At 39.5% G+C, this 25696-nt stretch overlaps 2 protein-coding genes across 3 annotated transcripts in view; one reads left to right on the forward strand and one right to left on the reverse strand.

The window, feature by feature from the left end:
- Window positions 1–25696, reverse strand: part of GSTM2 (glutathione S-transferase mu 2) — a 1178915-nt gene that overhangs the window by 484459 nt on the left and 668760 nt on the right. The window lies entirely within an intron of this gene.
- LOC129525220 (membrane-associated guanylate kinase, WW and PDZ domain-containing protein 3-like) overlaps window positions 7261–25696 on the forward strand; it is a 121913-nt gene continuing 103477 nt past the window's right edge. The window contains exons 1-2 of one of the 2 annotated variants that reach the window (XM_055354246.2): window positions 7261–7584; window positions 20202–24095. In XM_055354246.2, the coding sequence (XP_055210221.2) occupies window positions 7269–7584; window positions 20202–20254 (369 nt within the window). In that variant the 5' untranslated portion in view covers window positions 7261–7268 and the 3' untranslated portion in view covers window positions 20255–24095. Of the gene's footprint in view, window positions 7585–20201; window positions 24096–25696 lie in introns of those variants that run through there. The other variant, XM_055354253.2, reaches the window with a different exon arrangement.

A 25696-nucleotide genomic window follows, 5' to 3' on the forward strand; every position in this document is an offset into this window, starting at 1 on the left:
TTATGTCATTCCTCTCTTTAAAACTTCTGTGCTCAGAATAAGTTCCAAATTCCTTACTTTGATCTAAAAGCTTTATGTATCTGGCCTACCTCTCTGATTTCATTTCCTACCTTCTCTCCTCCATAACCCCACTCCAGCACTCTTTCTGTTCCTTACATTCACTCAGACAAAGGCCTACCTAAGTTCTTCGTGTAGGTCTGGAACGTGCTGGACTTGTATCTTCATATGGCTCACTTTTCCGTGTCATTCAGGTCTCATCACAACTGTTACTTTCCCTGAAGCCCTCTCTCTAAGTCCTCTATCTAATGAAGCCTGTGTCTACTTTTAACCACCCAATCACTTACACTTATTCTGTTTCATATTCTATTTTATTTATATTTATTACTACCAGAAATTATCTTTTTTTTTTTTTGAGATGGCGTTTCACTCTGTCACCCAGGCTGAAGTGGAGCGGCCCGATCACACCTCACTGTAGCCTCGACCTCCCATGGCTCAGGTGATCCTCCCACCTCAGCCTCCTGAGTAGCTGGGACCATAGGCATGGGCCACCATGCCTGGCTAATTTTTGTATTTTTTGTAGAGACGGGGTTTTGTCATCTTGCCTAGGTTGGTCTCAAACTCCTGGGTTCAAGTGATCCACCCGCCTTGGCATGAGCCATCATGCCCGGCCAACTACCTGAAATTATCCTGATAATTTACTTGTTTCAGGTTTACTGTCTTCTTCCTTATGAAAGGAAGGACCTTGTAAATCTGTTCATTGCTGTAAATGAATGTGTGCTAACTATACCAAAGACAAAGCGCCCAGCTCAATGAGAGATACATAAATGAACCAAAAAGAGATCTTGCCCTCAGGGATCTTGAGGTCTACTGGAAAAGATAAAACACATAGATAGAAATAACACTGGAGAAGGAAGAGATGACATCCACCTATAGGAAATCCAGGCCAGCCTTGGGGAAAAGGTGGCCTTTAGAAAGATGGGCATTTTGGCATTTTCCATTTCTTTCAATGTTCTCTTTGTCCTGTTTTGTTAGACAAACTTGACACCTAACTGCTTAACTAACTACCCTTTCCAAAACATGTTGGCACTGAAACTGATTTTCTTTTGTTTTTAGATGGAGTCTTGCTCTGTTGCCCAGGCTGGAGTGCAATGGCAGGATTTCAGTTCACTGTAACCTCCACCTCCTGGGTTCAAGCGATTCTCCTGCCTCAGCCTCCCGAGTAGCTGGGATTACAGGTGCCCGCCACTACGTCTGGCTAATTTTTGTATTTTTAGTAGAGACAGGGTTTCACCATGTTAGTCAGGCTGGTCTTGAACTCCTGACCTAAGGTGATCAGCCCACCTCAGCCTCCCAAAGTGCTGGGATTACAGGCGTGAGCCACTGTGCCTAGCCAAAACTGATTTTTAATGTTCCTGTTGTTCTCTGAATTTGGGCTGGATTCATTTGGTCATTTGTAGGTAAGTGCACCTATGGGTAAAAATGCATGTTTATGTGTGAAACACAGTAACACTGATTTTAAACAATGAATTAGTTTATTTAACTGAAATAAAAATTTCCATGTTATTGCTTTTGTAATTGAGCATACTTTAGCATTGGCATACAAATTGGCCCATAACCTAGGCAAATAAAAACACTAACAAAATATAAAGTACAATAGAACATTAATACTGAATTTGGCTAAGCTCTTAATATTGGACTACATTACATATATTATTTCCATTATATGTGTAAATATAAATATTTTCTAACCCAGTGAAAGATTTTGTGAATCAGAATTTTAACAACTTAAGATGATTTTATTATAATTATCTGCGGGAAAAAAACGGGACACATTTTCTTATATTCTGTATAAAAGGCGCATATTTGTTCCATCTGTCCACTCCACCTTTTCCCCACCCTCTGTCACCTCAATAGTTGAGAATGACTTCATCTACATAATGATGGTTTGATTTATTCTTACTAGAAATTCAGGTTTCCATGAAACTAGTGAGAATATAAATATAAACGAAATCTAACATTTGCCCCTCCATTTGTCTTGCTTTGGCACAGAACCATGAACAACTCCAGGGCACTACTCACATAGACTCTGAATTGCACCACCATATGAGGCATCCCTGATTGTACAAAGAAGTAACTAAGTATGGGTCACTTCCCAAAATGGGAAATTTATACTTCCACTCTGAAGTTTTCTACTTAAAGGAGTGGGTTTTTTGAGATGGAGCCTCACTGCAATGCCCAGGCTGGAGTGCAATGGTGCAATCTTGGCTCACTGCAACCTCTGCTTCCCTGGTTCAAGCGATTCTCCCACCTCAGCCTCCTGAGTAGCTGGGATTACAGGTGCCTGCCACCATGCAGGGCTAATTTTTGTATTTTTAATAGAGACAGGGTTTCACCATGTTGGCCAGGCTGGTCTTGAACTCCTGACCTCAAGTGATCCGCCTGCCTTGGCCTCCAAAAGTGCTGGGATTACAGGCCTAAGCCTCCGCGCACGGTCAGGAGTGGGTTTACTTAACTGTCATTAGAAACATTAGGCACAACATTATGAAACAAAACAAACTTTCCACCTTGCTTAAAAAAAATTATTAGAAGCAAATCAATGCAGTGTACACATGGCAGACACTGTGAGTTGCTTACCCAAAAGCTAATCTCCCCTCCCTGTATTTACTAAGAGACCCCTCCCCGCCAAGTTTTGTCCCTATATGGTGCAGCCAAAGAGGCAGGGCCACCTTCAGAGTACCAGAGGTGACACTGGATAAGTAATAGGATATTTCATTACCCTTGGCAAAGATTCATTTAGTAAAGGAAATTTGGGAAACTGTGGCCAAGAAGCTAGAGGAGAAGTCTTGCTGGAGGCCTTTCAGGGAAAGGCTTCCTTGATCTACAAAAAGGAAATGAGGAAAGGAAATATCCTTTTCCCTCCTTTCAGTCTTTAGCCATTATTGTGTGTGGATGTGATACTTGGAGCCTCTGCAGCCATCTTGGGACTGAACTTGTAAAGTTTCCATAGTGAAACATATTGATATGTTTTGGATATTTGTCCCCTCCAAATCTCATGTTGAAATGTGATCCCCAGTGTCGGAGGTGGGGCCTGGTGGGAGGTGTTTGGATCATGGGGACAGGACGGATCCCTCATGAATGGCTTAGTGTCGTCTTCTTGGCGATGAGTGAGTTCACACCTGACCTGGTTGTTTAAAAGTGTGTGGCACCTCCACCCTCTCTTGTTCCCACTTTCACCATGTGATGTGCCTGCCACTGCTGCACCTTTCACCATGACTGAATCCTACCTGAGGCCTCACCAGGAAGCCAAGCAGATACCAGGGCCATGCTTGTACAGCCTGCAGAACTGTCAGTCAACTAAACCTCTTTTCTTTATAAATTACCCAGCCTCAGGTATTTCTTTATAATGACACAAAAATGGCCTAACACACATAGCTATCTCTAGCTCTATAGATTAGATAGATTAGATAGGGATAGCCCAAAGAAACCTTGGAGATCACCAAATTCAATTGCCTCATTTATTTTTATTATTTTTGTTCCATGTTGTTTGGTTTATTAATATTCCCCAATGGAAATCACAACTATTAAACCAACCATTATTTTTGGAAAGTCGTGATAAACATGAATACAATACGATTATTTAATTAGGTGTCATTTTAGAGACAGAAGCTTAAAATATGACCCCTTTATGTAATCATTGCCAAAATAATATCCTACCAGAATTAATTCAATAGCATGGGTAGCTTATTTCTAGAATATTTTAAAAACTGAACCAAAGCTTACTAAGATGGGTGAATTTAATACAATGTTTTTAGCTTTGTCAAAGATAGTACAATTTAGCACAAACTAAAATAAAAATTTACTGTTTGCTCTATGCTGCACCCTATGTTATCAAATAGCTTGACTCAAATTACTTGACTCAAATAGCTTCATACAGTTCTCACGACAACTCAGGTAAACACTGTCATCAAACCCATTTTGTGGATGAGGAAATTGAGGATAGGCAAGGTTAAATAGCTTGCTCAAGATCACAGAGCTAGTAAGTAGAAAAGCTGGGATTTGCAGTAAGTAGAAAAGCTGGGATTTGCAGTCTGATTTGCTCAAGCTCTGAACCACTGCAGTTTTCTGCCCAAGAACGAATACAACTTATTCATGGTTGAGGCATGTGGCAAACACTGTTGGATGCCTACTTAGCAACTATTTCCCCTTTTCTGCTCTCAATCAGAACACTCATTTTGTTTAGGGGTGACTTGTGATCAATTTAATGAACTGTGGCCAATCCTATCCCTTTTTGACAGTGACTGGTCTGATGTGGCATATGACCATTTTCTGGACAATAAGGAAGATTCTAAAGTCTGGGAAATATTTTTCTCCTTCATAAAAATGGGGCACAGCACTTCCTTTTCTTCTGTTCCTGCTCTGTGCAGTGACCTCTGTGGATGTGATGTCTGGAGCTATGGCAGCCACATTGCAATTAAGAGGTGACAAACCTGGAGACAAAAGCTCACATGCATGTGATGGCAGAGAGCAAACACAAAAAAGAGCTTGGGTCCTTGATGGCATGATTGTGCTGCTCAACTAACCCTGAAACTATCTGCACTTAAATTTATATTGAAGATATAGTAAATGACCTCATGCTTTAAGCTACTGCCAAATATTCTGTTCCTTGAAGCCAAAGGCATTCTAACAGATGCAATCTAGACACAGAAAGATGCTTTCCCAGAGTTCCTGCAAAAACAGATGATGTGTAGGTTATGAAGATTTTATCCAGGAATCCATTAGTATAGGTAGTAATTTAGAAAAAAAATACTCCAAGCTTTGTCTCAGATATGGTTAAATCTGAGCCACCCACATGGTGTCTGTGCTGAATATTTTCCCCTCAGATGCACTGTTTCCTTTTCTGAAACTGACTGATATGAACTATATCAAAAGCCTCCCTTGCCCTCTGGCTTCTGGTTGGACTTGGCCATTGACATGCACCAGCAGGAGACTGGAGGAGGGTGGTGAGTTAGATATAAATCCCCCAGGTACTTTGCTGGGTGTTTACTTAGGCTGACTGCATCCGTTGACTGAAGGTCACAGACTCCTGTCAGGTGGCCCTCTGTGTCTGGATTTTTCGGTAACTGTTCTTTCCCCTGATTGGACAGATCTAGGAGCTGTAGCCTCAGGCTTCCAGCTTCTCTTGTGGTTTCCCACACCCTGCCCACATCTTTGCAAAATGCCATTTGTTTCCTGCCAGGACCCTGACTGATACAATGGTGTCAACGAAATCACTGCAGCTATTGAAACTTGGTCCAGTCTATCTGAGGTGTGGAGTTAAATAAGGGCTTTCACCTACTATTAAAGGGAGACAGGAGACTACACAAATAAATGTCATGCTGCAAAAGTGAAACAAAGATCATAGCTCAGAGAAAACACTTTCCACTTGAGGGCAAGAAATCAGAGAAAGCTACCTGGAAGAGCTGGCATTTGGGATGAGGACGGAGAGGAGTTTTAAAAGAGATGAGATGAAGGGCATTCCAAAGACAGGGAAGAGTGTAAGTCATGCCGGGGAAGAGAGAAAGCTCAAGTGAAATTTCTGAAAAATTAGAGCTGGAAGGGATCTACGATATCTTTTATTTAATGTTCGTTCTCCCTTCACCTCCTTTAACTGAGATTTGGCCAAGGTCAAACAGCAAGTAAGTAGCATGTCAGGACTCCAACCAGATCTGCTGGCTACCAGGTTAGTTCTTAATAATCCACCTTCTACCTCCACCCCACTCCCTCACCTCAGGCAGTCTGCTTACTTCTCAGTCTCTCCCACTAGACTGTAACCTCCTCAATAGCGGGGCTTCTGTTTTCTTCACCCTTGAATCCCAGTACCTAGCACAATATCTAACACAAAATCGTCATCGTCATCATCATCAGCAGCAGCTACCAAACTTTAAGAGGCATCCACCCACTGTCAGGCACTATGCAGTTATTTTGTACATCTTCTGTAATCTTCACTTTCCACTGAGGACGCTGCGGCTCAGAGAGGTTGTCTAATTTGTCTTAGGTCACACAGCAGTGCCGGACTCTATTTTATATCTTTCATCAACCGGACTCCTAAGCCCTGCCTCAGTGGGCGTTCAGTAACATTTGTTGAATGAACGAATGAACAAGCTATATCCACTCAATGCAAACTATCGGCTGTAACAGGCCACCCTAAAGGCCCCGGAACCTCGGCCGGCTCAGGACTCCGCACGTTGTCTTCCAATCTAAGCACACCAGCCCCTCTCTGCGCCCCGCACAGGCTCAGAGGCTCCGCCCGCGTCTCCGCCTAACTCGCCGGCCACGCCCCCACTTCGGGGAGCTCGGTCCCTCTCGGATTCGAGTTTTCCTCGGCTCCAGCCGCCGCGCAGAGGGCCTCTCCCGGCCCTGCGACCTACGGCCCGTTCCACTCCCCTGCTCCTCCTCTGCGCCCTCCCTCACTCTCCAAACTTCTTTTTTCCACCCTCTCTAAACTTCAGTCATTCTAGTGCCCGCCTCCTCCACTCGCACCGACCAACCAGTGGTCCCCATTCTCGTTGGCGGTCCGCCTCCTGCCTGCCGGGGGCCAATCCCTGGCGCGAGAGTCCGGTGCCGGGGCTCCTTCCCAAGCGCCCAGCCTGTGACGGCAGCGCGCCGGGCGCCGCGCGGCGGGAGGGGGCGGGGCTCTGGATGAGGGATGGGCGAGGGCAGGGAGAAGGGAAAAGGGAGGAGGAGGAGGTTGCGGTTGGTTTGAAAGCGGCAGTTTCCTGGCAGCTTGGGCAGGCGTTGGTCTCCGCGCTACAGCTCCGCAGCGGCCACGATCGATCCCGCGACGGGTCTACGCGCGCTTCTGCGCGACCCCGACGGGTTTTTCCCGTTCCCGGCTCTTCCCCCTTCACCTCACCGCCTCCCCGCCTCAGCCTTTCCCGCCGCTCGGGCGCTGAGCCCAGGGACCAGCCGGCGGCAGTGACCCCACCCGAAGCCCCTTCTGGAACCTCCTGGGGACAATTCCCTTTTCCTTTCTTCAGCCTAACCCGCGGTGGCCCTCGCGGAGTCCGGTCAGCCCCGGGGAGCGCAGCCGGGAGGGGCGTCCAAGGGGCGTCTCGGGTCTGGAAACGGCCGGGCCCCCAGCGGGCTGTGGTCGCGGGGAGGGGGCCGGAGCGGCGAGGCCCCCCTTACCGGGCTGCGCGGGCCGCCCAGGGCCCCCGGGCTGAGACGGGGCCGGAGCGGCGCCCCGGCCGCCCGCGCGGGGTCTCCCCCATGGTGCAGCGGGGTTCGGGATGTCGAAGACGCTGAAGAAGAAGAAGCACTGGCTCAGCAAGGTGCAGGAGTGCGCCGTGTCCTGGGCCGGGCCCCCGGGCGACTTCGGCGCGGAGATCCGCGGTGGCGCGGAGCGTGGCGAGTTCCCCTACCTGGGGCGGCTCCGCGAGGAGCCCGGCGGGGGCACCTGCTGCGTCGTCTCGGGCAAGGTGCCCAGCCCAGGCGATGTGCTGCTGGAGGTAAACGGGACGCCCGTCAGCGGGCTCACCAACCGGGACACCCTGGCTGTCATCCGCCACTTCCGCGAGCCCATCCGTCTCAAGACTGTGAAACCAGGTACGCCGGCCCTGCATATCTGTCTCGGGGTGTTGGGGAGAGGGGCTTCAGGGTGGGCGTCCTGGGAGCGGCGGCACCTCCCCACCGCGTATTGTCCCGGGTAATCTTAGACCTCTAGGGTGTGCCTGACTCGTTGACGAGGGGGACGGGTGGCGTTGGTGAGTCCCATTTTGCCGATGGGAAAACTGAGCTCTGGCTTGGCGCGGTTGCTCTGCTAGCTGTGCTAGCTGTCACAGAATTGCGACTAGAACCTGGGTTTCCTACATTTGTAGCTCCATCTCCCCCCGCAGACAAGAGTTTTTGACTAGAGAAAGCCAGCCTTTTCCTCTCTGTGTTGTGCAAAAAGGCCCTTAGGATTGTAGCATTTTCTTTGGAACGATCTTACGCATCTTCTAACAGGGAAAAAGGGACTTTACTATAGAGGCACTTGGTGCCAAGGTTACCACCTGGTGTACCTGGAAGGGCTTAGCTGCTTCAGTGTTTCTTGCACTCTAGCAGACATCTCAGAGCTGACAGCCTAACTCTGTCAGTCCAGGTGGTTCAGGTGTCTGAGTACCGATGACGGTACAATATGTGATATGTGGCAGACTGGTGTGTTCTTGCAGGGAGCTGTTGAATAGAGTCTGGGTTTTGAAGGAAGACCTAGGTGCCTAGCGGAGTGAAAGCTTCTGTAACGCTTTTGATTTTACAGAATTTTGTTGAAGTGGTAGGTTGAAGGAGCCTCTGTTGCCCTCGTATCTTTCATGCTAGTAAAAATTGCTGCAAAGCACGTTATGTTTATGGCATACTCGTCAGTTTCAAAGCATTGATCCGAGACAGCATACAGTGAGATCTGATAGTATGTAGTAGTTCCTATGAATTTGTTATAGACAGCATTGTTGGTTTTGTTTCAGCATAGATAGAATGTGGTTCTGTCGTCTTAGATGTTTGTGGGAGAGAGAATTGTGATTGTAACATTATTAGAAACCAAACTGTTGGCCGGGCGCGGTGGCTCACGCCTGTAATCCCAGCACTTTGGGAGGCCGAGGCGGGTGGATCACGAGGTCAGGAGATCGAGACCATCCTGGCTAACACGGTGAAACCCCGTCTCTACCAAAAATACTAAAAATTAGCCGGGCGTGGTGGCGGGCGCCTGTAGTCCCAGCTACTCGGGAGGCTGAGGCAGGAGAATGGCGTGAACCCAGGAGGCGGAGCTTGCAGTGAGCCGAGATCGCGCCACTGCACTCCAGCCTGGGCGACAGAGCGAGACTCCGTCTCAAAAAAAAAAAAAAGAAACCAAACTGTTTTTCCTGAATGTGCTCTACTGAGTATACGGTGCATCAAAATATAACGGGCTAGTTAATTGTTACCTGGGCTAGGTAGCAGTCCATCCCTTGATGGCAAAATGCTAGAAAATTCTGGATAAAAATTTAATATGTTATCTCCTTCTCATTTCTTTCTCAGCAGCTCGCTTTGGAAATATTAATATATCTTTAATAGTCCTTGAGCTTAATGGGGCTTGATGGTTTGTGGTGCAGTTTACATATGTCTGTGTATTGTGGATATGTATACACACAGACTCACATGCTCCTAAGGTCATAATTAAGATTTTCTTTCTATAGCGTATTCCATCGTATTCATTTTAAGTGTATGGGTTTATGTGGTGAGGTTTTCTTTTTATTGTTGTTAATTTTTTAAAACTTTGGCAGACTTTAAACAGCTTTTTCTGTATAGTTTTGAGAATTTGTAAATTTTTTTCTTAACTCTAACTTTTACAGCCATGTGTGAAAGGCAGAGGAAAGACTTTTGGGGCTGTAATTCAGCTAGTCAGGCACTGTCTGTAATATGCAAAAGGCTATATAGACAGCATTTACTAGTCTAGCTGCCAAATCTTAGTTCAAATCCCATTAGTTAGTGAATAGTGAGAACATCTGCATCATTTCTTTGTGTTTTGTTTTGATTCGTTAGGGCATAGATGAGAATATAACTTATTTTTAGAAATTTTAAAGTTGATATATTGACATGGAAGCTGGTGTATTCTAAATTATTGTGATCTTTTTTAGAAGACTGAAGAGATGGCTATTTCGTAACATTAGTCTAATCTACCTGTTATACATTTTTCTCAACCTCTATATTATATTTAACAATAATTCAAGATTTAGAGCATTAGTAATATTAACTGTGTGGAATAAACATCCAATGCCCCCGTAGTTAGTTGACATTATTAGAGTAATACAGTTTTGCCCTCTTGACAGCCACAGACACTGTTCTATTTTAAAGATTTAGCCAAAATAAAGGGAATAACGTATTAACGGCCACAGAACATTTTGTAGTCATTAGTAATAAAGTTCTGAATACTACACTTATTTTTTGAAGAGACACTTTGTGTCAGTAATTTCTCAAGATACCATTATGTCTGTGTTATTTGAGATTAATATTGTTTCTAAGCAGGTTGTAATTTAAAATTTTTAATCTCTTTTAAAAATAGTATTCTTAGCTTCTTAATAGCCTCATGTTAGGTATTATATTAAATGGCTTTCTTAAATGGCTTTGCTTAAAAGCAACATTTGTTATAAAATAGCAAGATTTTTGCAGGTTAAACACAAGACTTTAAATACTAGAAATTAAGAATTTGAAGAGGTTATCTGTAGAACTTTTGAGTTTGATTAAAAACAAATATTATTTTCAGAAGAGACAAAGATTCTTTATTGTGATTCATTTTGGAAAGGATGAAAATAGAGTAAGGGAATTTAAAAAGAAACTTGCCATAAACATTGTTTTATTTTTTGCTTTTATCTAAACTTTGTGACAGAAATTGATTTTTCAATTTAATAAGGTATTGTAAAGTGTACTTAGCTCTCTCTTGTCTTGACTAGTTGCTTTTTATTAAACCATATTCATAACATGACATTTAGAGACTAGCACAGTGAAAGAGTAAAATTTAACCATTTTTGTAAGATGTAATACTAATCGGAAATGTTCTCATATTATCTTCTGACAAAGTCCATGGCAGAAGGATGAGCTGGGTTGTAGAACATGGCTTTTGTAGCACTGATTCTTCCTAGCCTTCTTTTCACTTAGGTGCTAAGGGTCGCCCTCCCAAAGCCAGTACTATCAGCCAGGTGACTTAACATCTTTCTGGCAGCTACTGTCTTTAGCTTTGATTTTTTTCCCCTTTTTTTGTTGTTATAATCTTTAATAGAGAATTGAAAGTTACTCTTTAAAATACGGTTTCTAATCTGAAGCTTTTCCTGAATCAATTAGGTAATTTCTTATTGTTTTAGTGTTAGTGTAGTACTTAGTAGTCAGTACTTTGCCCGCTTATAGAAGAATCTTTGGTTTCACCTATTGCTTGGCTCAATTAGTTACCTGTTTCTTAATTATGACCCTGTTGTTTATTTTTCTGCAAAGAGAAAAGTTGTCATTTGAGTTTGAACTTTGTCTTTTCCCAGTAGTAAAGTTGAACTTTGGACCTCTGGTGAAATTGTTTTGTGATATACTACTATGACTAGGTTTAGTTTCTTTGATTTTACTACAGAGTATATATTCTTAAACCATTTCTATTCTGATTAATATACAAGTAGTGAATTTTGTTCTAAAATTCCCCAGACTCTAATTGTGCAGAGTTTTATGGTTCTTCATACACCTTTAAGCTCATATTTCAGCAGTTTGCTTTCAGTAAGTTTCAGTAAATTGTGTGTATTTTATTCCAGAGATTAAGTATCGGTACAATAAATACATGAAATCATTGTCTACTGCCATATGTACACATTACATTCAACTACCCTAAGCAAGTAGTGTATCCAGGGATGGAAATCATAGGAAACAGTGTTATAGTTTGTTTAAATAAAAACCAAGTTGAAACAGTTCCTGGGTAATGTTAAAGGTAGGTAAAAGTCTTCACTGCTGACTCTTTGGGACATCCAATTTGTAAGGGAGTTTTGTTAAAATGGGCTGATTCCTAGAAATACACTTCCTGTTGGTGAAGAAACATTACTGGATGCTTTAAAATAAGAAATATTTATGTTATTCAAATAAAAATAATGCTGTGCCTTTCTTATCTCTTGAATCTTTTTGTTAGTTGTTTTTTTTTTTTTTTAGTGGGAAATTTGGGATTTTTGATGAGTTTTGTTTAGGTGGTTGTAATATATGAAGATGGGAAAGGTAAGAGAATTTAGAGTTAATTGTTAGCCTCCCAGGCTTACAATACATTTCTTCGTACCTTTTTTAAAACAAGAAAATCTAGAGACCTAGAGATTATTTTAGAAACAATAGAAAAAGAAGCAAGCCAAGCCCCTTTGCTAGGGAAAGTAGCATTACATTTTGATAAACCTTGTAGTTGAAAATTTCCTATTTCAAAGTTTGGTAGTTTTTTTTTCTTTTTTCCCTAAAGCTCTTAATAACTCAGGGGTTCAGGTTTTGGATTCTGTTCATTGACACCTTCAATTCATATGAGTAATGGGCTTACACCTTGGCAATTGCAAGCTGATTTGCTTGCATGATATTTGATGACTTTTATTATATCATTAACATCTTTGTACTTAAAAAATATTTTCTCTCCATCATTCTCTAAGAGTACTATATCCAAATATCTCAGTATGTATATATGTATATACGTGTGTGTATATATATATTATATGCATATATGTATATGTATATACACACACACATACTTTTGTTAACTTTTCTCGTATATCATTTTCTAGTATATCATTTTGGGTACTTTATTGATCCTGCCCTCACCCCCAGACTTTTATAATTTAGTTTGTAAAACTTTATTTTCCTAGGTTGAGGCATTTTAGTAATTCTTTAATTTCTTGCTATCTTACTGGTACAAACAAATACTTAACATTTGGCCATTTGATTTTTAGATGATTTTAAATTTTATTCAGTTTATTGCTAAAACTGATTTTCATGTAACATAACTCTGTGTTCCTGGGACGTATACATTATTTTTCCTCTGAGATCCTGGGACATACTTTATAAAACCTTTTGTTTTGAGAGACAAATTTTTGTGATTTTTTTTCTGCTAATTTATGTAAACTGGCGGCAAAACACATCTTCTAAATTCATTCAAGTGTCTGACTTATGAAGTCAGTGCCTAATCTTCTCAAGTGATAGTTTCATACAGAGTCTTTACTATGTAACCCCTAAGTGCTTTGTAATTTTTGGGGGGACTTAGTGTTTTGGGAGTATGTTGAAAGAGAATCTTGTTTTTATGGATTACTTCAATATTATTTACCAATTTCAAAATCTGTGAATGTCAGGGTTGTGTGTGTGTGTGTGTGTGTGTGTGTGTGTGTGATTTGACAAAAGATAAGTGTTTTGGTATTGAAGACTAGAACCGTTTCGCCTTTAATAAATTATTTTTTGTCTTCTGAAATTTTGAGCAATAATTTTCTTGAAATACTACATTTTGGTAGATAGAGTGAATGCCCTGAATTTAAAACTATTGTCTAAAGTAAGAGTTTCAGAAACTTAGAAGCTGGTGTTATGAGACATGTTTGTAGGGAAAGAGGCCATTCATTGCTCTTCTAGCTAATTTTGCTAACAAAATATCTTGCTAATATTTTGTTTTTGAAGAACAACTATTATTCAGAATGTTTTCCAAGAAAAGATGCATATTTTATTTAATACAGAAAAAATAAGAAGTCCTATTACTGGCATGCATTCATTCCCTCAGCAGATACTTAGTGGTGCACCCACCAAGTGCCAGCGTGGAGCTAGCACTGGCGATATAAACATGAGTCAGAAATTGTGTGTCTTCAAGAAGCTGGCAGTTTAGTGGGAGCTTAATGACTCATTGGTAAGGAATACCTGTAGTAAGGATTTTGCCTTTTTCACTTTTCTGCCAGTGTTTAAAACTCTTTAGGTAGGTCTTAGTATGAATTTTGGTGAAAATGAGACTAACTGGCTGCATAGTGTGCTATTCGAAAAAGTAGTGGAGCTGCATTTTAGAAAGGATTTGGGTTCTCAAGTCATCACAAAAAGAGGGAAATCAAATATAAGCAAAACTGTCTTTTCAAAAAGCCCTTAAATTGTGCATAAAATACTATATTGTACTGTTTGTAGGATGAGTCCTACATGCCACTTTTCCACCCATGTTGGAACCAATTGCAGTTTTTTGGTCGAATACCAGAAGAAGTAATTTGCTTGCATTAAAAAGATATGTTTTACAAAAAAACTTTTAATTCTAAGAAATTATCCTCATCTAGGTATGTACAGTGAATTTATGGAAATTAAATGTGTACATGAAGTGAAAGAATGATTTCTTTTCTTTTTTTCTTTTTAATATCTTGGTAGGATCCACGCCATCTGCCCTTGTTTTCTGACTTGAGTGGTTGAGGAATGAATTGTGAATAATTTTGAACTTGTTTGGGTTTTGAAAGATGACAGATTTTGGTTGAGTGGAATTAGGATCTTTCCAGTAGTAGGTAAGAAGCAGAGGAGGAGAAAAACACAGGGCAAAAACGTTCCATACAGAAAGGTTTACAGTGTGGTCCATCTCAATAATTTTGTGTGTGTTTGTGTACAAGGGCACAAAATCCACATTATAGAATAATTGGAAATTATTTTGTACAAGGGCACAAAATCCACATTATAGAATAATTGGAAAATAGAGGGAAGATCATATTAATTGTTTAAATGTGTAGGTAGTTCCATTATGAATAGTCTCCTGTAAGTTTTTTTTAAATGTGTTATCTCCTCGAAATAATGCTCTAAGGTGCTTAATGCTATTTCTGCCTTCAGCCTCATTCCACTCATAATGTTATACTATGAATATTTTTATTTAACGCTTAATGTACCATTAGTTCTGTTCTTTATGGTTAATAGCCCTATTTGTGTTGTTTTGGAAGTCTAGCCAGTTTTATGGGAAAACACAATTTGCTAGCCTAGGAAAAAGGGAATTGAAAAATATATTTTCATCTTAATCCCGCCTTCCCTTTTGTTACAGCCACAGCCGATTGGCTTCCAGTGAGAAGGGTGGCATCATTATATCTCCATTCTTCCCTGAACCCTAGCAATTTATCCTGATGCAGCCACTCAGCTGCATTGCAGTGGTTTCCAGGAGCAACCCACTTACCTGCAGCCCCCACCCATTTCAGTCATCCCAACATGGCCAGGGGCACATAGATTACATTTTGAGGAACATAATTTGACTTATGACATATCTAAATACCTGAGAAAGGACACGCTGTCCTTATAGGTGATTAGGTACTTGTTTTATTAACACATACTGAGAGATATTGTTTTAGAGACTCTGTATGGGTTATGAAGGGTTAAACTTTTTTGCCATAATTTGTTTGGAGTTTAGGGTTTGGTTTTAAAAAATAACATGCAGTGGTAATTGGAAAAAAATTTGTTTCAAATTTATTAATAATTAAGATCTTTTCTATTTGGAGGCTTCCCTTTTTATTGTCTTGGGTATACAATGTGAACGGTAACCGATCTACTTAATTAAAACTTTCTGGCATTTTAGCCTCTTTGCTTTTGCTGTTTTTTTTGCACATAATTTGAAACACATAATTATTATTTTCTGGCTTCAGGGGAGTTTGTGAGAGGCAAGCCTGTATCTCATTGTTGTTCTGATTGGGAATTACACATGACTATGAAAAATGGGATTTTACTATACATAATGGCATTTAACAGAAGTAGTTTTATGAAAGGAAAATATCCTACAAGGTAGGAAAAAAACAAGTATTTATTAATGCTTCATTTTCTGAACTTAAATAGAATTAAGCTAAATTGGCTTTGCTTTTTCCTCCAATAAAATAACTTTTAAAAATTCACTTTAATGGAGTAGTTCCAGAGATATATTACTCTTTGGATATGGTTATCTAGTTTGCAGCAAGTATCTTGTGATATATAGCTTAGATCTCAGCAGGAAAGAAAAAAATCTTAATTTACATATCAGTTTCTGTATTTGTAAGAATTCTGTAGCAAGTGACAGAAACGCTGTTGAGATTAATGTAGGCTAAGAAGAAATTTATTGACTTACATACATTAAAATCCAGGCATAGATCAGTAACAGCTAACTTCATGTTCTCAAGTGTTGGTCATTAGAATTATTATTTGGTTCTCTTTTCTTCTGGGTTGGATTTTTTCTCAGCTAGACTGTCAGTGTAGCAGTGAAGGTAGCTCTGAACCCCGAAGTCATACAGGGTCCTTAAAGCTTCTCATCTTTTTGGAGTCTAATAACAAATCTCATGCAGGGACTTTGGCCCTGTGCCCATCTCTTGGACCAATTATTGTAGAGAGAGGAGAGGACAATGAAGTGCCATGATTGGTCAGGCGTGGGGACATGTCTACCCTTGCAGCTGGGTATAAATAGCATAATATGATTAATAACTGTAGCAGAACCCCAAGACGTAAGGGAGGGGGAGTTCCTGAAAGGGTGGGATGCCGAGGAATCAATACTACAGGAAATGATCTCTTTTAAAACATTTAATCTCTCTTACTTGGAGGCCAGCAGTAGTACACAGTTGTCATAAAACTATCATTTTTAGAAAAACAGATATTGGCTGTAAACCAAAACTGATTTGATTTCTAGGCACTGCTTTTACTCAAATATTTAAATAAAAAATTGCTTTTATTTAAAAGTTATTTCTTTAAAAAATTGAAATACTGATACCTTAATGTGCACAATTTAAAAGTATTTATTGTAATTTTTATTTAATTTTCTTTGAAAAATCAAATAAGATTCTCTAAAATCAATGCTGTTGATTTTTAGGGAGATGGAATACTTTGGAAGATTAACAGTCTTTGGCATTGAGAAAAATATTATTAGCCTAGTTAAACAATTATGTTTTTAAAACAATTTTATTCTACCATTTTGAAAATGAAATTCTAAACGAATTACTTTCCAAGGTGTTTTGCTTTTAAAACAATGGTCTTTTTAAACACAAATTGAGACAATGTCATTATTGTAGTATTTCTGAGGGCTCCCTAATAATACTTTTTAACCATGATTTCGTGGAAATTATGTGAAAGGAACTACTTCACTGACTCTTATATAAAATGGGTATATAAGAGTTTTGAAACATTACTTAAGTATAGTGTCATGTGGTACCTGTTTAATTACCAAAAATGTTATTTGGCAGATATTGCAGGATAAAATCTGATCCCCTTTTTAAAGTTTTTTATAGCCTCCACTGGGAGAACAGAGGTACTCAGAGCAGGGGTAGACAGTTGAAAGAGAGGGGTGGGTGCTCCAAATAACATTTCATACTATTTTTATATTCTATTACTGTATCAATGTCTTCAGCTTTGGTGCCATAAAAATAATAATTTTAGTAATAACTTTGAGTTTATATATGCCACGCACAGTAGGAGTTTTGTAGTTTTGCCAAGTGTCATCTGATAGTTGGATCTTTAGTGAATATTAAATGTTGGTAGATTATTGGTGAATGCACTTATTGTACATAAAAATGAACATTCATGGAATTGGGTGTGATTTGCCAGTAAGAATCATCATAGCAAGTACTTTGTATTGTTAGATTAGTTTGGGCACCCTTCGGATGACTTTAGATCATATTTGGAAAATTACTGCTTCTACTTCAAAAGCCTATAATAATTAGAGTTCTCCAATATTAATTCCATATATTGATTAATTAAGCCATGAAATCTAGTAAAATGATATAATCTTTATTACCTCTGTTCACAGAATTGTATCTCAATCCAACTTGGTAGCTTTCAGCAGAACACTTTGTCAAAATATTATTAATTTTAGCTAAGAATTCTACTCACTAATTTCAGTGTTTAAGTTAGAATGCACATGCTAGTGAAAATTTTAATTTCCTTTGAATAGAATTAGATTTGCTAACTAGAGCAATCTCACAATGTAATGCTGATGACTGAAATGACACTTCAGCCTCCCTTGGGTGACAACCCTAAGTTCAGACAGCCTTACTCTAATAGGAATATTGAGGACTTACCACAACATATTAGCTGTCATTTAGAGTAATAACTTCCGTGTCAGGGCATTTTATACCTGCCTTATTTGGTTTATAAGGATGTATATATTAGCACTCATGTTTTCTTATAAAGAACTTTATATATTTTTATTCTCTATGAGTCAGATATTATCATCTTCCTTTACACATGAGAAAATTGAGTTAGAGAGATTAACACGTGAAAGTTCACACAGACTCACAGGAAGAATTATGAACTGAAACAGCGTTGAGTCTTTCTTTACTTTCTGGATAGAATATTAGTTCATTATATCCAAAAAACCTGTCTTCCTTTTTCTAGTAAAAGGAAAAAGCACAATTCTCAATTGTTTGCGTGGGTGTTAAATGCAGTAAAACACTGGGCAAGTACTTACAGTAAAGGCTTCACTGCTTAGTTCTGTTTCAAAACAGAGTTTGTGGCCGTGCAGTTTAATCTGTACAGCTAAGCTGCATGATAAAGTAGTTATTTCCAAGAATTGCTAATCAAGCAGAAAGTTAGTATTCTTGCTACATTTGTAAGAGAATATTTTCAGCAGAATATTTTTATTGCCGAAAATATTCTCTATAATATGTAAAAGCCCAGATAAATATATTAGATACATATTTTAGGATAAATATACTTGGGAAAATTGCATATTAGAAATAATATTTTGTTCTTGTGTTTCCTTTCTACTTCCTCTGTAATTCACTCACCAGGAAGGTGTTAGCACATTTACTGAGAGCCTAGAAAATGTTCTGGTGAATGTAGAAAGGAACGTACTTTAGAATTAGGGATCTTTTGTAAGTATGCAGACCCTTCTCACAAAAGTACACTTTGCTTGAATAAAATTTAGCTAAGCTAGGTAAAAGAATAACTCATTGCATTTAAGTAGACCTTTCTCCTTCTAGACTTCGAGTATTGCACACCTAAGATGGATCCTTTGAAGAGGCAGGTAAAGCAGGTTGTGGATTGTTGGAACCTCTTATTCTTTAAGTGTTTGTGCTGTTATATTTTCTCTCTGGGCTAAAGTCAGTCACTTGAGTGGAAGGAAACACAGCAATCCAATCTTAGTATATGGATAAACAATTCGAGGCTTAGCAATGGCAGAAGTCATAGCATAAGCATGGTAGAGCAGAGACTAGAACTCAGATTGTTTAGTTCCTTTCATTGTTCTAGTTTCTGGCATAAGAATTTGTGTAGAAAATTGGCGAAAAAAGGACCTGTTAAACATATTCTGTTTCTTTATGAAATCTGCATTCTCTTGGAACTAAGTGTAATGTGCTAGACTCAGTTTGTTAGGCCATCAGTGTGCATGAATGTGGTTAGAGGCAGTGGTATCCCCGAACCTGCAGCACAGGAAAGAATTTTAATCATTATATGCCATGGATTTTCAGGGCATTTTAAGCCTTTATAATGGTGTAACTTATGATTAAGATTTACACAGTCAAAATTGTTAGCTGGTATAATAGCTGAATAGTTAAGTATTTATTTTGCTTAGTTGCTTTAGCTTTAGCTTTGAAAAATCATTTTTCCTATCGGAGATTCTTCACAATGCTTTCAGTAAAATGTTTCTGAATAGTTCCTGCTATATGGTAGACTGCTAACACTGTTTCTTGCTCTCTCTGTGGGGCTGATGCTACAAGTCTGATTTAGAGTCAGCTGTGCTTTTATTTTTTTCCTTGAGTGACTAGGGGATGCATTGGGGGAAGATAAATTTTAGGGCAAGAGGACACTCAGGGTTGTGGGAGATGAACTGTCAAGGATACCTTTGGCTCACTGTCCTCAAGCTTGTTCTGCTGCAGTGATGGCATAACTGAGAAGAGGGATTGTGCTCTTGCTGGGTGCGGGACAAGAAGATGTCTCAGGCCACGTAAAGCTGGCCACAGCAGAGGACAAGGTATTCCCTGTGAGGCAAAACTGAAGAAAGGGGATTGAGGTGGCAGTTCTGGGGAAACTATGTTTGTTAGGTAGACTAATGGGAATGATGGAGTCTCGCTTGGGCTCTTTGTAGGTCTATGGAAGAACAGCATGAATGTGGACATGAAAAAATCTTTCTGCAATCCATTTACCACATACTCCTTTGCAATATCAGTCAGGGTTCAGTGCAGGAAACAGAAAGGGATATAATGCAGGGAATTAATTGCTTAGGGAATCTTTTGAAAGGGCTGGAGGGCTGGGCTCTAGACTGAGCCTCTGAGAATGATTTCCAGGACACCTTGAAACAGTCCGCAGTGGGAGCTGCCACCTCTGCTTGAGTCAGGAAAGTGGCAATCAGGAGGTTGCTACTGAAACAGTGGCAAGAAAATGCTACTGTAGCTGTGATCCAGGTGATCAGGGCAGCCACTGCTGTTAACATTGTAACTGCTGGAAGTCTGGAATGTAGGATCTGGCCATTGCTGTGACAGCTTCTCCTTGATGCTAGTGAACTGGTGACTAGATGCTGTTATGATGAATCTGGTCCCTGCTGCCTTTGCCATTGTCTGTAAAATAATTAGAAAATGATTAATTATGTTTTTAATATAATTTAATTGTAATTTTATGCAACTAAATTCTTAATAGTGGCTGTGTTTGACAACTGATTTGTGAAATTCATAAAAATTTAATAATTGGCCTTGCAAGAGAGTACAGCCAACTCCATTGCATCACTGTAAAACCTCCTAGCTGACGGTTCTACTCCTTAATTGAAAATGCTCTCTTTTTTGTTTTAGTTCAAAGCTGGAGACTGGATACTGACATGTTCTTGACCTTGTGTACAAGCTGAAAGCTGCTGAAAGCTACAGGCCAATGGGGCTCTGCTTTACTTCTGCCTTCCATATCTTGTGTCCTGCATCTTAATGGCGGAATCAGATTTGCATCCAGAATACTAGCTATAAAGGAGTCTGGAAAAGACAGTTTTTAGTTTTCCAACTTCTGCATTTCAGGAAGGCATACTACAAGGAGGAAGTCGCTGAGTGATAGCTGATCCTTTCCCAGGCAGTCATCTTCTTAAACATAGTATATTAATTACAATTTAGCCCATTCTTGATGACTCATTGTCATTTCTGTGAGCTTCTCTTTTCATAATGGCCTGTAGTTGGAATAATCATAGGGCCAAGGGATTTTAACATCTGTAGTAACTTTTTGTCCTAGGTTAGCTTGTATCTCTCCCACCTCCCATAACTGCTGCTGAGACATCTATGTTTGATATCATTTGATGTCAACCTCCCCTGCAAGCCACAGGCGGGGGGAGCACCTCACCCAAAGCAGCCAGTTTATTGGCTGGTCAGCAACCTGTGATTTCTGTAGCTTAAAAAGATGAGTGGGGCTTATTGTCTTTTGAACTAAGACAAAAAGGAAAGAATTTCCAATTAAGGGTGGGAGCTTCAGCTGAGAGGTTTTGAAGTGAGTTGGCTGTATTCTTTTGCAAGACCAATTGTTAAATTTTCAAGAATTTTGTGAGTTGTCAAACAGCCATTTTTAAGAATTAAGTTGCATAATAATTTAATAAAAACAAAGATAATAAATACTCAAAACAAATTATTTCCTAATTATTTGCCCACATTTTACAATTATCTATGCTTTTGAATTTCTTTATATCTACTATATCTGTATGGTAGAAACACTGTATAGTGGTTTGCTACTGTGCATATCTTCCCAGCTCCCTTTTCACTGTTATCACAGTTGACTATGGTGGTAGTTGTTGGCATTTCCTGAACATATCACACTGATTGTGGGGGCGGGGAGGGAGAATCAAAGTTGGAGAGGCCATGAGAAACCATGTACAAACTAAAATTATGGGAGAAGAAACTATGAGTGAAACGATGAGAAAAACCTAATGCATGATGTAGAACTGAGTGGTGTTAATAGCAGAGCACTGGAGGGAAGGGCCACAAAACTCTTCACCCCAAGGTCTAGAATCATTCTAGAATCATCCTACAAGCCTAGTTTTCATGAGATTCAGCCCATTTTATTTCTTGCTCTTGGAATTATATGAAATTACGAATTTCTGTGTGTTGCCAGCTTTAATAGAATACCCTGGAATTTTATTTACTTTTAATTTTGTTTATTTATTTATGCTTATGTGCCATCTTCTCATGAAAAAGAGGCAGTATGTTAAAAGTTTGAGTTCAGATTTTCTGGTGTAGATAAATAAGCTAAAGAAGGCGGGGAGAAGTGTGATATATGAGAATTTCCAGAGCAGGGTATTCGTAACTTGTAAGTATTTAGTCCAAGTTCCCTCTCCCAACACATTTTACACTAGAATAAGATTGAAAGGCCAGATGTGGTGGCTCACGCCTGAAATCACTTTGGGAGGCCAAGGCAAGTGGATTGCTTGAGTCCAGGAGTTCAAGACCAGCCTGGGCTACATGGCAGAACCCCATCTCTACAAAAAAATACAATAAAAGGTAACTGGGCATGGTGGTGTGTGCCTGTATTCCCAGCTACTTGGGAGGCTAAAGTGGGAGGATCACTTGAACCCAGGCAGGTCGAGGCTGCAGTGAGCCATGCTTGTACCTGCATACTGCCTGGGCAACAGAGTGAAACTGTCTCAAAAAAAAAAAAAAAAAAAAAGACTGAAGGCTGTCTTGAGGAATGCCACTTATAAATACATTTTTAAAAATTCAGTAATATTTTTCATGTATAAACATTGTGGAGACTATTGTAGTTGCTTGTACAATACTGGGGCATTGGTGATATCTGTCTCTTTACTATTGTAGCTCCTGCCTACGCCTTTAGTACTGCTAAGGTGCAGACTGTAGATCTGGACTGTCTGTGTCTGTGGCTCACAACCTCAACTTCTCTGCTGCCTTTGATTTGCTCCCTCTGCAGTTTTGTTTTCTCTGTACTCCGATTGCTTCTCCCATGCTTCTCTGCTTTCCAAAGAAAAAACTGACCTTGTGTAGATCCTGTCAGCTGATTGCAGTGCTCTTAACTTCTCCATTGTGAGTTGTTCAGTCTGAGGGGTTAGGTATAAACCCAGAGTGGTGTTCTCTTTTCTGTTGTGTTTGGTTTTGCTTACATATTCAGGAGCTGCTCTTTACCCCCAGAACATCGGTATATATGTTTTTTTCTGTTTCTAGATTTAAAAATATTCCAGAAGCCTGGCCTCAAGATAGATAATATTTTACTTTTAATTTGGTGCCCTTGTTTTAGAGATTTGAACTGGATTGCATTTAGTAAACCAAACCCCATCTTTAAAAAATCATCTTAAAAAAAAATAGTGGACCGGACATGATGGCTCACATCTGTAAATCCCAGCACTTTGGGAGACTGAGGTGGGAGGATTGCTTGAGCCCAGGAGTTTGAGACCAGCCTGGGCAACACAGTGAGACCTTTTGTCTACAGAAAAAAAAAAAAAAAAAATTAGCCAGGTGTGGTGGCACGTGCCTGTAGTTCCAGCTACTCAGGAGGCTAAGATAGGAGGATCACATGAGCCCAGGAGTTGGAGGCTGCAGTAAATTATGATCGTGCTACTGTACTCCAGCCTGGATGACAGAGCAAGACCCTATCTCTAAGAAAAAAAAAAAAGGAAAAAAAAACTGGTTCAAATTGGATTTTTCTATTCTTTCATAAGATGATAAATGAAAAAAAAAGAAAATAGATTTTTGAAAAGCAAATAATCTCTTGGAATTTGTTATTAAAGTATAAAAAATTATCTAATTGAGGCATGTTAATCCAATATTAAAGTATTAAAGGCTGAGTGTGGTGGCACAGGCTTATAGTCCCAGCTACTCATGAGATTTGAGACCAGGTGAACTGCCTGAGTTCAAGACCAGCCTGAGCAACATAGTGAGACCCTGTCTCTAAAAACAGGTAAATAAAAAAAAAAATTTCCTCTGATTACAGGAGATAGGTAGAAAAAATGTGTTACAGTGCAGATGAGAATTTCCTTAGCACTTTTAATGTGAAGTTTATTTAGATTGGGTGGCCAGGGAAAGCATCCCTGAGGGGGGGACATGTCCATTGTGAGTTGAATGACTGGGAGGAAGGCATCTGCCCTCTGAAAATTTTTTACTCAGAGAGAATTGTAAAACACAAATATGAGAACCTGGTTCGATATAGGAATAGAAAGGCTGATATGGCTGGCACCAACTAAATGAGGGGTGAAAGTGAGAGGGATCAGATTGAAGAAGTAGACAGGGACCAGTGGGGGTCTGTTAGCCACAGTAAGGGGTTTGGATTTTATTTATTCTTAATGCCACTGGAAAGTATAAAGTTGGAGAATGATTGGTATGTATGTCAAAAAGTCATTGTTTGTGATGTGGAAGGAGGGCAAGAGTGGAAGAAGGGAAACCCTTTAGTTTGGATGAAAATAAATGATGGCTTGGACTTATAAGAATAGTGGCAGTGAAATGAAGTGGATAGATTTGAGATATGTTTTTAAAGAGGAACTAAATAAGACTTAACTGATTGATTGCAGGTAAGGAAGGGAGAGGACTTCAAGAGAACCTCTAGGTTTTTGCTTTGAGTAACTGGTGGTGGTACTATTTCCAGGAATAGGAAAGACAGGAGGTTGGGTGGAGTGATCAGATTTTTTGTGTGAAGGAGATATATCTACCACCAAGATTATTTTCTTAACTTTTTACTGTACTTGCTTTATTATACATTAACCTATTCCTCCATCCATCAATCTTTTTTTTTATGCCTTTCAATGTAAATTGCAATGCATTTCCACAAGAAAGGCTTTTAAGTGCTCAGTTTTTCTAATTTTACAGATGAGAAAACTAAACCTTGGAGAAAAATATGCTGAGGGTCGTATAGCTAGTTACTGGTGAATCTAGGATCAGCATGCAGGTTACCATTAGTCCAGGACTCTAATTTGATTATATTTTAGCTTGTAAGAATAAAAGTGAAATTTGGAAATGGGACAGGTTTTCCCACGAACTCGTTTATGTGCTAAAATATCTTAGACCCAAATTTCTATGACAAAAATGCAAAAGATGTAGTACTACAGTTGCATTTGACTGGATTACAATGTTAGCGCGGCACTTAGGACTTGTTGGAAGGTACCTTCTAATGTTGTAGAATTGGAACATTTTCAGATGTTTGGTTCAGGAAGGTAGCTTGGGATTCTTCCAAGCATTAATCCTCTTATTGGCAAGGCATTTGGATTTTAATTAGCAAATGTGCCTTGCATACCTACTATGCACTAAGCCCCATGCAAGGCCCAGATACCATAAAAGAGAATGATTCAAGTTCCGTACTTCAAAGTAATTCAGCCTTTGACTTCTGTGTCAATTTTCTGAAATTTCTCTTTTTTTGCTGTATGTTTGTTTAAAAATATAATAAAAACTGAAGTTCAGAAAGGAAGAGAAGCTTATTCAATCTAGGCAAAACTTCAGCCTCCTTGTTAAAATTTTATGCATATGACTGAATTGAATCAATAGCTAGTAGTGTGAAGGGCAAACAGATTTTTCATTTGCTTTGTGTAAGCACTTTATTTTCCAAGGAGTGAAAATAAGCTGTTTTAGTTTCTGTCCTATGGAATTAACTAGCTAGGTTATCAGTTAAGTTGGTATCCAACCTGGAAGTTAATGACTTAAGTTGGTACAGAAATATGAGACATGTTTGTCTTTAAAAGTCAAACTAATTGTCTGTCTTTAAAAGTCAAACTAATTGTCTCATATTGATATTATTTTTATGCTTTCTTGTAAAATAAACATTTTCACTATTGAGCTCTGAGAATTTGGATTTTGAGGAAATTACCCCAATAGAGCATTATGTTCTTTCCTTGAAGTGGTCATTCTCTGTTCTAAAATTTAATATCCTCCAACAACTCTCTCAGCTCATATCTTCCCAAACTCATTTCCCATTAGTACCTAATATGAATACTCAGTTACAGCCAAAGTATTTGTTACACATCTTCAAAATCCAGTCCTAAATTTATTTCCTTCAGAGATTTTTCTAGGATTAATCTATTACTTTTTATTTCTGTATTTTTCACCCCCAGGATACCTAAATAGTTCTGTACTTTGCCATATATTATTATTAATTTTATAGCTATTTAGTGCAGTAATTTAGACCTACCCAGCAGACTGTAGTGATAAAATTGATCTATTTATTACTGATGCCGAAAAAAACTTACCAAATTTAAGTTAATCTGTAAACACTTTCTATACTGGAAGGCGTCTTTATACCTTTGAGAAGAAGAGTTTCTCTTTGGTGGAAAGTTTCAAGAGGAACACACATGGGTTAAAAAAGGATCTGTTCTTTTTTTTTTCTT

The sequence above is a fragment of the Gorilla gorilla genome, chromosome 1, assembly GCF_029281585.2.
Source record: "Gorilla gorilla gorilla isolate KB3781 chromosome 1, NHGRI_mGorGor1-v2.1_pri, whole genome shotgun sequence".
Classification (NCBI taxonomy): Eukaryota; Metazoa; Chordata; class Mammalia; order Primates; family Hominidae; genus Gorilla; species Gorilla gorilla.